Genomic DNA, 14,604 nt, shown 5'->3' on the forward strand with positions numbered 1-14,604 from the left:
TGGTGGCCTGGGATCCCAGGAAGGGATGGGACAAAGGCTTCTTCACAAACCCCTGGGCAGCCGATCCCGGTGTCTGGCCGGACCCTCGGGAACAGCAGGCTGGAACAGCAGGGAGGAGCATAAATGCCGGGTGGCAGAAGAGATGTATTGAACTCTGGAGCTGCAGTGGGAACCCCGGGAGGTCTCAGCAGGCAGGGCATATGCAGCTACAGTGTAGCAAAGGCTTGAAGCAACAGTGGGGGCAGAGCGGGGGCAGAGTGGCCATGGCCTGGCTCCCAGTGCAGCAGGGAAAGGCGGGCTTGGGATCCCGAGGTTTTTCCTGAGGCATCCAAGCAGATGGTGAGAAGGTCCCTCTTTTAGTGAGGTAGGGGGTTAGGGTCCCAGTGCAACAGCCACTCCAGTGAGCACGCTCCACTCACGGTAGAAGGAAGGCAGCAGAAAGGAGAAGCCTGCAGCGGTGACAAACTCTGTCCACGACGATAGCAGCCCTCCTCTCCCTTCGAACTCCGGGAGAAGAAGAGAGCTAGGCTGGACCCAACCCCTTCTTCCCAGTTCAAATATCACAGCATCCCCCACCCTACATGAGAAAACCCTGGTGAAAGAGAGTAGGCTAGTTGGACCCTTCCCTCTGTGGCCAGGTCTTTTGTCTCTCTTAAGTACTCAGTAATTTGTTCCTCTAGCAATATGTATGGGGAAAATTCTTTAAGAGAAAAAGAATATAAAAGGAGAACTCGTAAAAACCCCAACACTGATCAAACTAATCTAGTGAAGAGAAGGGCCAGCTGGAGCTCACCTATGAGATACCTGGGCACATGGGGCTGAAGCTATCTCACTAGCAGAAACTGCACTCGTCATGAGAACCACTCAGACCACCCCAAAATCCTATGAATTTATGAGCAAATGTGACAGCCTTTGGGGGCAGTAACTTAGACAGCATTAGCAGACACCCCATGTCTAAGAGAAACAAGATTTTACTCTCTTATTACTGGGAATAATTCTTCTAGCAGAGCCAAAGTTCCCAAAGATTCCTCTTCATTACAATTTCATACAGGAAAAAAGTTAAAGACAGCTACTCCAAGATTAAGCTCAATAGTGTCTTACTGCCAAAGAAGGAAATACTGCTGTACCATTTATATGAGCTGGGGACAGGAATAGTGGTTGTCCACAAAGAGAAAGAACTTACAGTGCAAGTACCAGCAGGAAAACCATCAGCATATTCACATCTGCCTGATCACCCTTCAAATGAGGTAAAGAAAGAAAAACTGTATTTGTTTTGTGTACAACTCCCCAAAGCACCACACAAGTATGACACAGTGCTGCCATATTTCATCTTGTAATTTTTTCCACTTTAAATGCAGTTTCAAAAAAGTATTTCTACATGGAACACTGATTTCTTGTTGCAGCCAAGACGTCTATTAAATAAGCCAACATGCAGACAAGTTGTTTCCATTGGTTTTAATTTTAAATACTGTTCAAGAGTAATATAAAAGTTACTAGTTTGTCTATTTAGACTAATCGTTGTTTGAGTTTTCCCCCCTCCCCCCAGAAATCTTCAGCAGTTACTTGATGCATCTTTCAGGTAATGCTTTAGAAAGAACTCCAAATGACAGAATTTAAGTTTATGTTTTCCAAAAGAGAGGGTTCTGTGTCAGACGTCTCTGGAAGTTCTCATACCTAGAAAAAATAACAAAAAAACAACTAAAAAATAACATCTGCTGCATATAAAATTGTCTTTTTTAAAAAGGGTACAAATTATTTATTCTATGCAGAGAACATGATAAACTACATCTACTTCAGGACATTAGTAAATCCAAAATCCATTTGCGTAATCAAGAATATTTGCAGTTAGACTTATGTATTTCAACAAGATTGACAAGATAATGACAGCAGTATCCCAGAGGAGACTTATTCAAGCGTAGTAAAATTGTAAGTGAACTTAGATTGGATATGAGGAGAAATTTCCTCACTGAAAGGGTTGTCAAGCACTGGAAGTGGTGGAGTCACCTTCCTTAGCGGTGTTTAAAAGACGTGTGGACATGTTTTATTGGCCCTGGGCTAGGGGTGCACTTGGCAGCAGGAGGTGAATGGTTGGACTCCATCATAAAGGTCTCTTCCAACCTAAACAATTCTATGAACTCTAAGTGGCTGTTGTATGCATGACATTTTTTGGGCTAGGAAATCAAAGTTTGGGCAGGTAAAAGTGTGAGTCTGAGGCTGAATGGTAACATTTTAATAAAATCAAATGAGGACATATAATTCTCTAATACATAATGCAAACATGTATGCACACATGCTGTCCTAATTTCACTTTCCATACTCGAAGCAAACCATAAACAAACTGAGAATGAGAATTCACTGTTGACATACAGTGAAGAAATAGGCACAATATACAATTTCTGTGCCTTTCTAAAAGAAAAAGAAAAAAACAGAGAAGACTATAGGCTTTGAGCCAGAAAAGTTAAAAACCCACTTTTAATCCTCACAAACCCAAAATGTAAGGAATCCAAAGGTACTGTTCTCCTACACCTCATAGTTCACAGCCCAACTCAAATGAGAAAAGAGTCTGAAGGGTTTTAAACCCACTCAGCCTCACCCAGGCACTGACAAGTCACATCAGAGACTTTACCCACACATGTTCATGGAGTTTGTAGTTAACTTCAAAACACAAGGGATCTGCATCAAATTACACTCCCAAACAAAACATATGGCTCACATCAACTGCTTGCATATTCACGAGATCTGTACTAATGATAAAACTATTCAGCCAGCCTAAAATACCGATTTGAAAAGGGCTTAGGTTAATAATGCAGAGGCTAAATAAATAAGGCCAAACTGATAGGAAAGACATTTTCAGATACCCTAAAGGATTGCCTGCAGTTCAGAATTTATCTCCAGACTACACCCCAGACAGTTATTAAACCAGTCCCTGGAAAACAACTCTCAGAGGGACTTGTGCATTTACTCTCAAGGATCTTGGGTGACAGAACCAGGTCAGTTAGGAACATGATTTCATCACCTCTCACATATTCATAAGTAAGGCAACTATGCTGGAACTATGTCTAGGAAGAGAGCAAGTAAAACAAATAAGCACAAATTGACAAGTACCAGTGTGTTCTGTCTTCCCACAACTCCAGAGCATTTGCATTATCAGCAGCACAGTTCAAATGCACATATGTCAAAGCCAACTTTTTTAGAACCAAAAAAGCTTAATTGGTTGCATAGCACTTTTCTAACAAAAAAAAAAGCTGACAAATAAATACAAAAACAGTGGGCAGGACCTCTCTATACTAGAAATAAACAGCAACAATGTTAAACACTTTTGCATCATCTCACTGAATAGCATGACAGTAGTTCAGTGCTTAGAAATGAGGGTCTAATGCCTAGAAAAAAAAGAACATTTGTTACTAGAGATCATTGTCATTACCATTTCAGAACTACATTTGCAGGAATGAAAGCTTCAGAAGGATTTGGGGTCATCTGTGCCTGAGTAACAGCAAACGAGGAAGCAAAGTTATAGAAGTTATCCAACATCTTCTGAGTGAACTGAAAAAAAAGAGGAGACATTTTAAGGAAGTTCTTTCTTCAATTTGAATTTTTATGTGAAAGTTTAACAGATATACAGCTCCTATATGAAGTAATTTTAGCATTGTCATTTAAAACACAGTGGGAAAGTGGATATAGTCTAGAGACATATGTTTTAAATTGATCAAAACATCCTACATTTCACTCTTGCCCTCAGATCTATCCAGCACCCAGAAATCATTTTAAGATTCTTCACTTGCCCTCTCCCTGCTCAATTTCATCCAGCTGGACAAAAAGCTGGACAAACAGCTTTGGTAAGAACATTTTCTGTTTGTGACAAAGTGACAAGAGCTGTGCTTCTCCTCAAAATTAAATCATCGGACAAATTCCAGACTGGGCCAAAGCTGCCATTCCAGCTCCCAGAAAAACACTTTTTGTTAAACCATTGGAAAAGTCTGCAATCTGTCTAGTTACAACTCATCAGACTCCACTGACAGGGCAATTTCTTTCAGCATTCCCCACACAAGGGCTGCTGTCCTGGCATCTTTTACCACAGGATATTGTGGGGAAAACACCTAAAGAATGCACAGGGCACTCCTAAACTGTAGGACTAGGAAAGCAAAAGAGTGAAAGGCCAAAAAACAGCAAGCCCTATGTGCAGAGGATGAGGTTGTAGGACATTCCCAGCCAGTCTAAAAAGACACAAGTCTACGGGTACCTCCTTATTTCCCCTATTCTTTTTTTTTAAAAAAAAGTTATGCCTTGTTTTGATGGGAGTACAAGCAATTTTCATATAGAAAATTTAATAGATAGTGAAATGATGCAGGAAAAGAGAGCCTGAGTTAATATACGCACAGTCTTGTGCTCCCCTCTGACAAAAGGAGCAGAAGAAATAATATCCCAGAACCCTACCCTCAGTCTCACCCCACTCACATGCAGAACTCTACAGTTTTGTCCTACCTTTTTTTATCTATAACTTTATATACATAAAAAAGACATATTCAATAATAAATCTTCATAAAACTTACTAAAAATGTAATAGGAGAGCAACTCCTTAACTTAAGGTAGCAACAGATGACTGTGCCATTAAAAAATACTTTTATTGCTATAATGTAGCAGTTCCAAAGAGCTGATGTCAAATATTAAATGAAAGCCCTTAGTTATTCACAAATATACTCCCAGTCATATATGCCCTTGCTCTGCAAACCCTCAAAGGTCTCCTTCAACTTTGACCTCACACATTTTCTCTGTAGGAGTAAGTACTACTTCAGCCTTTGGGTCAACTGCATTCCTTGAAGGCAATTACAATTTCAGTTAAGTTAGATGCTCAGTTAGATGCTGCTCTTTTTTAATAGAAAAAATCACTTAACTGAAAATAACATTTGTAAAAATGTTATGTAATCATGAGGTGTTTTCTTTTTTTTCTTTAAATAGTACTGCCAGAAAAATCCACGAACCACCTTGCAAATGACCTGATGTGGCACGTTATTCCTCATAACTACTGCTGTAGTAAAAATTGGAGAAATCAAAAATATTATTTAGGTGTCCTTTGCCCCTAACAACTCCAGAAAAGGGGTCAATTAACTGTAGTATACAAAAATAGCTGTTGGTCAACTCCTAGTCATGCTAGTCATGGTAACTTTCTCCAAGAGATATTACCTATTTGGAGCTACAATGTGTATAAACTGCCAAAGAACATCAGCTACAGTATCAGGATTACTGTACAATTACCAGTCTCCCTCAGCAAGCACCTGGAAGGAAAGTGAGAAGGTAAAAAAGGCCTGAAGAAAAGCCTCATCAGCTGCTGAAATGTTTAAAGAAAATGCCAGAGCCATCAGTGTTAGGGAAATCAAGACCCACCATGCAGGTCTAGCTTGCCTTGGACTGCTGTCAAACTGCCAATTAACTGCCAGAGCTGGTTGAGGACTTCCAGAGGTTCAAACCAATGGACAGGCTGGGTTAAAAAATGGCACATATTGTAGCCCAAGGCCTGATCCACAGGGAAAGCACTGGGGGGGGAAAAAAAAAATCTTTCTGTGGGAAAGGGCATAGTTCCAAAATTCTGCAGAGCTACATTAGAAGGATTTCTATAGGGAAAGTGGTACAGCTGGATATCTATCTGCATCCATGCCCACATTTGCCTTAACTTGTGTGTAATTTTTGACCATCCCTGCAAGTCTATGTACTGACGTTTTAGCACCTACAAATCACCAAAATCCACTCTCTCTTACATGTATTTAGTCGTAGCTGCTCCTATAAGGAAGTATCATAAATAATTTTACAGTAGAGTGACACTGACACAACTGAATTTCTTGGCCTCATACCACTGAGCATGCAAATTCCAGTCTTTTACAGGAGACAGTTTTTCAGTGTAAGAAAAAGCAATTTCACAGTATTAAAGCATCCAACCAAATCATTTGACAATTATTAGGTTGGTTACAATCCTACTGCCACCCACAGCAGCTTCCCCTACCCGCTCCCCAATTAGTCCTTCAGAAGCTCAGTTCTTGAGACTTTCATAGTACAGAGAATTTCTGAAAACAGAATGTCCAGGCTACCTCTGTGAATGAATCTACTGATGACACAGCAGCACTTGCAACAGGAGTCTGCTGGGCCAGGTTCTCCAGCAGTTCCACCGAGATTCCGATCTGAGCTACTGATGGCGTCTGTGGGAGGTTCATGGCACCAAAGGGATGTTGACTTCCCTTCCCTGAAAGCACCACAAGCAGCGCTCATTAGGTTTGGCCCATACGTAAAGGCTGTGTAACTTAAACCACCATGTTTCTCCTGCAGAAGGTATTCCCCAGCTCCCACCAGAGGGGTCTCCCTATCTCAGAAATACAGAAAAACAGGCACAAGTACACACAGGCACAACAGATGGAACGGTGTGATTGGTACATTTAAAAAGCACAACAGATCACAAGGAAATGTCTAAAAAACAGAAAAACAAGACTTTAAAGCTCCCTGTGAAGTAAATGGATTCAAGAGGAAATATGACCAGTTAGTGAAAGACAGCAGAACCATTCTCTACAGGAAGCAAGCTTTTAATTCACATTTTGACAATTGCAGATAAACTGGAAACATGCAGCACTGCTGAAGTTGTTTGATTCACTCATTAAAACCAGGTTCTATTGAAGCTGTCTGTGCTCTGAAAAAGTAGAGTACACTAGTTTAAGATCCCTCTGACTCAGCCCCAGGTCTCCTCTGAACTGCTAAAACTCACCAAAAGCAGCAAAGGTCAAAGAAATAGTCATGGAACAGAAAGGCCTTTGACTTTGCAAGTGCCACAGAGAAAACAAGGAACCACCCCCAAATTACATGCCACTCACACAGGCATCATCCCTCACTTCTGCCCTCTGCCCTCACTTCTGACCTTTCTCAACCCATACTTTCAGACCCAGCTTCTGCCAAGGTCTCTGCAACAAGGACAGACATTCAGAGTCACTTAAATCATGTACTCTTCTGTCAGCACCTCTAAATGAAAATGCAGGAAAAGGTCTGCGGGACCACCATGCTATCAGTAAACAAACACTAATACTGCACCTGTGTTTGTGGGAACACAATAATCAAGTACCCTCTTAACACAGAGGCGATGTTTCAGCAGCACTCTGACCTCTTACTAGCAGGAGAAAGCAAAGCTAATTAAGAGCTGTCCTGTAAACCAGTCAGCACTATCTTGAGCTGCAAGAAAGGCTAATGGAGATCAAAAGCACCATCTGACTTGGTTCCACTAAGATCTAAAGCACCATCTGACTTAGTCAAAAACTCAGCCAGCAAAAACAGTTTGACAAGTTGAACTGAGATCAAGACTGAAGACCACAGGAACTTGACCATTCCTCTGCAGAGACACAAGGCACAAAGAAGCAAACAGCCAACCCATATGGAAAGGACATTTACAAACTCAGCACCCTTTTCAATTGAAGTGCTTACTCCTCACTCCAGATCCTACAACTGCAATATAGTGCCACCTTATGAGTCAAGTACTCCTATTGAAATGTTACTTTACACAAGGTAAGAAGAGAGTTCATCTCCTGAAATGCTATTTAGTACTTCTTCTGAGAAACGTCATTGTTGTTTGATCTCAGCATTTGCTGTTGATAGATGCTTGCCTGATACAAGCTATCAAAAACCAAGTATCAAGTTCATTATTAAAGTATCCCAATAGCAACAAAGCTGGTACAAGTTTTACATCTTGTAACATCTTCACTTGAGAAGCAGACATTACAATACAAATGTAACATCCTCAAGCAACAATAGGTTGCATCTGTTACAATGTATGATTACTTTAGACAGTCATGATCCAAACAATAAAACACATCCATTCCATTCACTTTGCATGAACTCCCACAGAACCACGGGCCTGGAAAGATGTCTGCCTAAAAGGGTGAAATAAAAGCATCCATTGCCATCCTTACACCAGGAGAAATAACACTCCACATTATCCATGTTTGGCTCTTGCAATTAGCATTCCAAACCTTACAGATGAAGAGAACGTTAATCAGTACTGAAATACAAACTCTGGTTTTTGCACTCAGACCCTACACTCTCCAACACATTACATCACAGCAGAGCAACTGCTATCAGAAAAGTATTTTTCCACCCATTTCTTTCCCTTCATTGAACCCTTAATTCAGTGACTGAGCCTTCATTACCTTTGAGCCCAATCACATCAAAACCCTTACACATGTGTAGGCCTCAAATGCAGACATCATATTAGAGCATAAACAGCATCACAGCAGAAAAATCTGTCATGGAAAAGGCTATCCTGTAACTCTGATCCCACTTGTGAACATACTTCCAGTAAGGGTGCAAAATAGAAGTCCAAACTTTGTTTTCTATTTCTACCACTCCTTCAGGCACAACTGAACACCAAAAAACCTTACAATTCCAAGGCAGGGAGCATTTCTAAGCCCCTTCTTTATGCATAAACAAATGAAACTCTGCTACAACCACTGCTGCCCAGGGAGATGACAGGGACACACCTTTGGTCCTCTCAACAAGGTATTAAACCCAAAATGCAGAGTTCAGGTATCAGTAATGTCTCTCAAAGATTCCAGCTCTCTGTTACATAGTCCTCTCCATCTCAAAATTGTTTATGGCCATGTAAACTTAAGATTGTCAGAGATAAGCTGCAGACAACAATGGGAATGGCAGAGCTCTCTGCTGCTCAAATCAAACACAGCAGCACCTCAAGGCACTGCAAATGCGTTCAACTATGTCACTGAGTTCTTCCTCGAGAGCAGCCCTTACTTGGAAATTATGGCTAATCATGCAAAAAGCATCTGAAAATGCATTTTCTTCCAAAGCTGTGTCTCAGAGCACACATCAGCAAATCTTTCAAGCATGAGAAACATATGCCAGAAGCACTAGTGATATGCTTTACTGTTGCACTAACCACACAGCTTTGGGATACGCAAAATAACATCCCCCCCCCAAACTCTCCCTGTGGTTGCTCCCTCTTCTGAAGAAAGCCCAAATTTTTGAGGAATGTGTATGATCAGAATTCATTTTGCTCTTCAGCTTGAGAGCCCTTATCTCATACCATACTGCCACATCCAGGACTGACTCAAAAGAAAGCATGCCTGCCATGTTAGGAATGAAAACATTACAGCACAGCAACCTCAATGCTTAATTAAACAGAGATTCAAGTTAAAGATGCAGACTACTCCCAAGCCTAAAAAAGACGTGTACTACTTTATCACTGTATCACTTTAAGCTGCTTGACTGATGTATCTGTCCCTTTCATATGACAAAGGTGTGCCTTCGGAATGTGTCATCATTTTTATAATGCACATAGCAACCCCCTCACATATTTAGGAAAACACACACACAGACACCCCCTCTACTCAACATACTGAAAGTACTAAAACATTTGGAAACCTGTTTTCCAATGAGGACATCCTCTATTGGACAATCTATAGAGCAACTGCCACTGGCTGGGTAGTGCCAGCTCTCAGAAATCATTGCCAGGCTCTACTCCCTGCAAAACCTGTCTGTGCTACAAAGAATACAATTGCTTAGCAGAGGAAACAGAAAGAAAATGCTGCTGGCATGTCTAGACAAATGCCTAAAAACATGCTAAGGAAGTTACAGGATCCTTTTTCCTCAGGTTCTCTATACAGAAGCACCAAAACACGTCAAGTCTGCTTAAAGGAATTTCCAGATCAACACCACACACAAGAGAAGATGACCGAGAAATTTCACAAGGAACAGTAACACACAGACAGACTTCCATGAAGCTGACAGGCTGCTTCTAGTACATCTGCTCAGAACTATCTGAAAACACTGAGTTTTTTGTTTCTTGAGCTTCTTTGAAAAAAAGTAGCTTTTTGTTCAAAGCAGCCTTCACACATGTATCCCTTATGCATTCAGGAACACATCTGTTTCACCGATTTCTATGTTCTACCAGTCTTACCAGATTTCAGACCAGAAATTTTGAAGATGGCACTTGGCTTCTCATTAGTGACAAACCCCAGCAGCTGCCACACTGCCATCCCACTCTGGTCTGGGTAACAAAAATAAACAGATCCTCCCATTCCATCTGGAAATGGTATAGTTCCCAGCATGAAGACCACTACATGGTTGATGTTTTCATAGTCTGGTAGATCAAATACAAATTTGTCTTCAGCCACTTGTTGGGGTGCAGCTTGTACCTAAAGAGAACAAAACCTTTATTAATATTAACACGTTTTCCATCTTCATCTGTAACTGTGAATTTCCTTTCACAGAAATACACCTAGAGAGGTACATAACAAAAGGTGAGGAACATACTAGCCTAAAGAGCAAATAGCCAGATAAAAGCCAAACACAGCAGAAGAACAACTGAAAAAAATACTACCAGAAAGACACAACAGTCTTGTTCTACCTGCACTGAACACATATCCCACCCGGGACTACAGGATCAGAATACCTTCGCTCCCCATGTGCGTAGGAGGAAAATAGGGTGCAGAAGAGGTTGCCAAGTCACTAAGAAGTGGCTGTTGACCACCTGGCTGGCACAACCCCAGGATCATGGACACCTGTTCACATAGGAAATACAATAGACCTTGAGAAAGGCAGCAGAAGGATGGCTGAATGCCAGAGCAAAAGATACCCTCTTCTTTACCCGAGATGCCACATCCTTGCAGCCAAGGCACAATCTAGCCTTAAAAAGCTTCTTTTAAGCTCCCAGCTTGTCTCTGAGGAGACAACATTGACAGGGGGATGGCAAGCGCCTGCCGGCAAGGACGCTCTACAAGGCAGCTGCCTGTGGGGACGCGGGGCAGGGGCCAGCCGAGCGCCGGGCAGGCGCGGCCCCCTGTCTGGGGCCCGGCGTGGGGGGGCGAAGGGCCCTGAGCCAGCTCCACCCCGGCCCCGAGCGGGTTGAGGGCCCCGCCCGGGCCCGGGTAGCGCTCACCAGCCTGCCCGCCACCAGGCAGCCGAACATGGCGGCGGCCAGCGAGCCCCCTCAGACGCCTCGCTACTCCCGAGCCTCCATGAGCGCCGTCCCCGGAAAGTCAACACGCCCCCGCTCACCCCGGTGCCGCCGAGTCACTTCCGCGGCGCTGCCACCACGGACTACAACTCCCGCGGTGCAACGCGCAGCCGCGCGCAGGCGGTGTGGGCGGGTCGCGCCGGAGCATGACGGGAGTCGTAGTTGTGTCGCGTCACCGCGGTAATGTCTAGACATGGCATGAAATCAAGCAGATGACACAGGAAGAAAATGAACAGGGAGATAAAGAGAAGCAAATCATCTGTTAAATATCCATAAATTACGATAAAGGTTCCTCTCTGCTCAAGACACAAAGATTGTTTTTCAATCTCTGTTTACAGGGCGGTTCTTTCAAGTTACTGCAATGTAAGATGCACCCATGTTCTTTTGGCTGAGGGAAGTTCTTAGCTTCACTGCTTGTGGTCTCTTGGGTGTCAGAGCACAGGCTGGCTCACTTTGACTGGGAACAGTGTTCTGCACTTCCAATAGAAGCCATTCTTTTAAATCTTGTTCTGTTGTGTCTTTTGGTGTTTACGCAGGTCTTTTAATTCATGCTTCAATCTTAATCATACCCGTGTTAGTATTTCTGTCAGAAATCTGTATGAAACCTCTCCCCTTTACTGTGCCAGTGTGCTGCCATGGACTCTGAAACCTGTGATTAGACCCATCACTGTAGGAAATGTCAGGGTCTTTTCCTGCACCCAGTATCACCTTTGGTGAACAGCTTCTCCTGTCCTCAGCCATCCCAGGCCTTGGGCACTGCACTTGTGCTTATGGCAGAGGTCTAGCACTGGGGAAGCTCCCAGGGTTGCTTTTGTTGCCCACTTTGTGGTAGATAAGTTTTAGCAAAGGATCATGCTGCCTTTCCAAATGCTAAAACCTTAAACAAAATGAAGACCCCAGTGCCTGCTACCAGATGGAGTAACCAACCCATCCCTTGCAGTGTGAAGATGTGAGGGACTTATGAGAGCAATTAAAAATTGTTATGCTAGCCCACGGTTATTTGTACAGGCAGGATGGAATATGTACTTCTGTCTGATTCACCTCTTGGATTTAGTAAGAAGCCCAGGTGTAAGAAGTCTTGAGGCAATAGTGCAGAACTGCTGAGTCCCAGGCCTCATTTTGGATTTGAACATTTGCAAGTGAGTTCTCCGCTTGGCAGGTGCTTTTCCAGCTGGCCCTGATGAACTGGAAAGAAAGAAAGTGTTTTAAAGCTTGAGATATTGCAAATTAGTGCAGGGTGGCCAAGCTGTGCAGTGCAGCTACTGAGACACAACAAGAAATCTGCTAATTAGAGAAGAGCTCAGATTGCCAACGTGCTGCAAACCTCTGAGATTACACCATGTCTAAAATGCTCAGGGCAACCTCATCTTGCAGGCCTGATCTCAGCAGGGCTCTCGTGCACTCTTGCTTAGGCTTGTTTTTTTGTTTTTTTTGGTTTTTTTTAAATTTAAACCTAATTATTTACTATTTATCTAATACTTGTTGAGCTTTCTGTGAAGAGCTATTGCTACTCCCCCTGCCAAAAGCTAATCTCAGCCTGTTTATGAAGTTGCTCTAGAACTTACTTGTGAGACAGATGCCCACTCCAACCCTACTAAGATCCATGCCTTAATGCCATTTAGGTAAAAGAAGGTCATACAGAGCCGGCATGTTCCATGTGTGCAGTAAGGGCAAATACTTCCTATTCAATAGTAAGAGATAGTGGCACAACACAGAAAACAGTTATATGTAGAGAACCTCTGAGAAGAAGATTCTGTTCCTGGGTGAGGCAAAGGCAGGAGTAAGAGGAAGAAACCTCAGGCAGGCTGAGTCCAGACTGACACAAAACTTCACCCATAGGGTGGTGGGTGGTGTGCCAGAATATGTGCTGGAATCCCACCTGAACACACAGACCAGCAGCATCCACACGTGTCTGAGCATGGGTGCAGTGAGGTGTGGATGCTGGATGAGCAAGAACTGTGAAAAGTAATTTTTTTTCTGAATAAAGAGTAATTTTCTTGTACTTCTTTTCACATTAGTCACAGTTGCAAAAGCAGCAATAGCTTGTAAAATATTCATGTGGTAGGGTGGGGGGTTTTTTGTAGTGCTCCTTTCCTCTTTCTCTGGACACCTTTTTCTCTTTGTTTGTGAGTGTATTTTTCTGCTGTCTGTCTGGTCTCCAGGCCATTAAGGATTTCATGAACTTATGTCATTTGCATGTTTTCCAACCTGAGGAGTTGCAGCCTATGTTATTGTGCAGAAGTTGTTCCGTATTTTTTGATCACTCTTTTAATTTCTTGTTCTGCTTGCCCCAGATTCGCTGCAGGGGAGCAGTCAGCCCTGCAGCCAGTTCTAGCTGTCAGCAGTCAGGAAGGCACTGGACAGATCTGCCCACAGGTGCACGTCTCTCCCATATCAGGAAGGTGGTAAAGCTCTCGTTTCTGGCCATGTGAGATCAGATGATATCAAAGAATGAACTCTTGACCTGTTCTCCTGACTTAACAACCCTGGGATGTTTCAAGATTTGATTCTCCTGTGTACCGGAGGAATCTCAGAGCTCATCTTCTTGAGTGCTTGGATGAAGGTGCTGTTTGGTACCAGGAAGAGGGCTGAGGTCATTTGGGATGGTGGAAATGTGTGATAGGAAGGACAGGGTTATGTATTGTGAAGAAGGAACTGCCTCAAGGGACAGAGGAGGAACAAGGCTAAATGGAGCATGCAGGAATGTGATGTCAAGTGGTTCAGGGTCAATGACTCTAAGGTCACTTTAGAAAGAGGTTTTAGTTGTCTTTGTGCTGAGCAGTGGCCTGTATTTGTTGTGTAGCTGCTTTCCTGTGCTGTTGACCCATAAGTGTTAATTTTCTCCCTTTTGAAGCCACTGAGCATTTTGTTTACAGAAATAGTGATCAGGAAAAAGTTACCAGATAAATCTACAGAGGCTGAATATTTATTTGGAGACTGGAAAAACGAGCCAAAGTGCCCAACTTAACTGCAGACTAGTTATGCTCTTTTGAGTATGTTCAAATAATTGCATAGAGCAATCGAAATCTGGAGATAGTGAACACAGATGCTATTGGTGGCACTGTTTTATATGAAAAGATTTTAATTTGCATTATAATTTTCCATTATTATGACCTCTGCTTAGCTGCCTCTTAACTTTTCCAAACTTTAACCATTAGGACTAAAGTTCTTTTCAGTAAGTGCTTCCATTAGTTTATGTTTTTGTATATGTAAAAGTTTCAGCCAGAATATTTCTGTTGTTTCCAAGACATGGGCCAAAAAAAGCATTGTTTTGCTCACGGTAAAAAATTAAAATTTGGATGACCCCATTCTTTCAGAAGCCCTAATTCCCTCATGTTGTGAGAGAAGAGACTTGCAATTTGCTGGCAGGTATTCTTGAGTCAGAAAAGGTGCTGTGGAAATAAGCTCACCTGTATCTAAATATGAAATATTTGGAGAATCCCAGTTTGTACGTGCTCAGAAGAAATATATGTAGCACCACAGATTCCATCCACGCTGAAAAAGTCTCACCAGGGCTGCAGAAGTTCGTCTGTAGCTGCCTCTAGGTTGAGCACCAAGGCAAGAAGAGAGTACTGAACCCTTCTTACCCAACTTAACCTGAGGGAAGG

At 42.7% G+C, this 14,604-nt stretch overlaps 1 protein-coding gene across 3 annotated transcripts; it reads right to left on the reverse strand.

The window, feature by feature from the left end:
• Positions 1 to 1,316: 1,316 nt before the first annotated feature.
• On the reverse strand, positions 1,317 to 11,102 carry HIKESHI (heat shock protein nuclear import factor hikeshi). Of its 3 annotated transcripts, none has more exons than XM_069016242.1 (5): positions 10,919 to 11,019; positions 9,938 to 10,175; positions 6,081 to 6,232; positions 3,425 to 3,543; positions 1,317 to 1,674 (listed from the first exon to the last, which is right to left on the reverse strand). In XM_069016242.1, exons 1-5 carry the CDS (start codon positions 10,946 to 10,948, stop codon positions 1,620 to 1,622), a joined length of 594 nt encoding a protein of 197 aa, XP_068872343.1. In that variant the 5' UTR covers positions 10,949 to 11,019; the 3' UTR covers positions 1,317 to 1,619. The 3 variants fall into 3 exon arrangements, with proteins under 3 accessions (XP_068872343.1, XP_068872351.1, XP_068872360.1); XM_069016250.1 differs by lacking the exon at positions 10,919 to 11,019 and adding an exon at positions 11,038 to 11,102 and having other exon boundaries at positions 1,321 to 1,674; XM_069016259.1 differs by lacking the exon at positions 10,919 to 11,019 and adding an exon at positions 10,433 to 10,513 and having other exon boundaries at positions 1,321 to 1,674.
• Between the last annotated feature and the right edge of the window lie 3,502 nt (positions 11,103 to 14,604).

This window comes from Aphelocoma coerulescens, chromosome 1 (genome assembly GCF_041296385.1).
Source record: "Aphelocoma coerulescens isolate FSJ_1873_10779 chromosome 1, UR_Acoe_1.0, whole genome shotgun sequence".
NCBI lineage: Eukaryota > Metazoa > Chordata > Aves > Passeriformes > Corvidae > Aphelocoma > Aphelocoma coerulescens.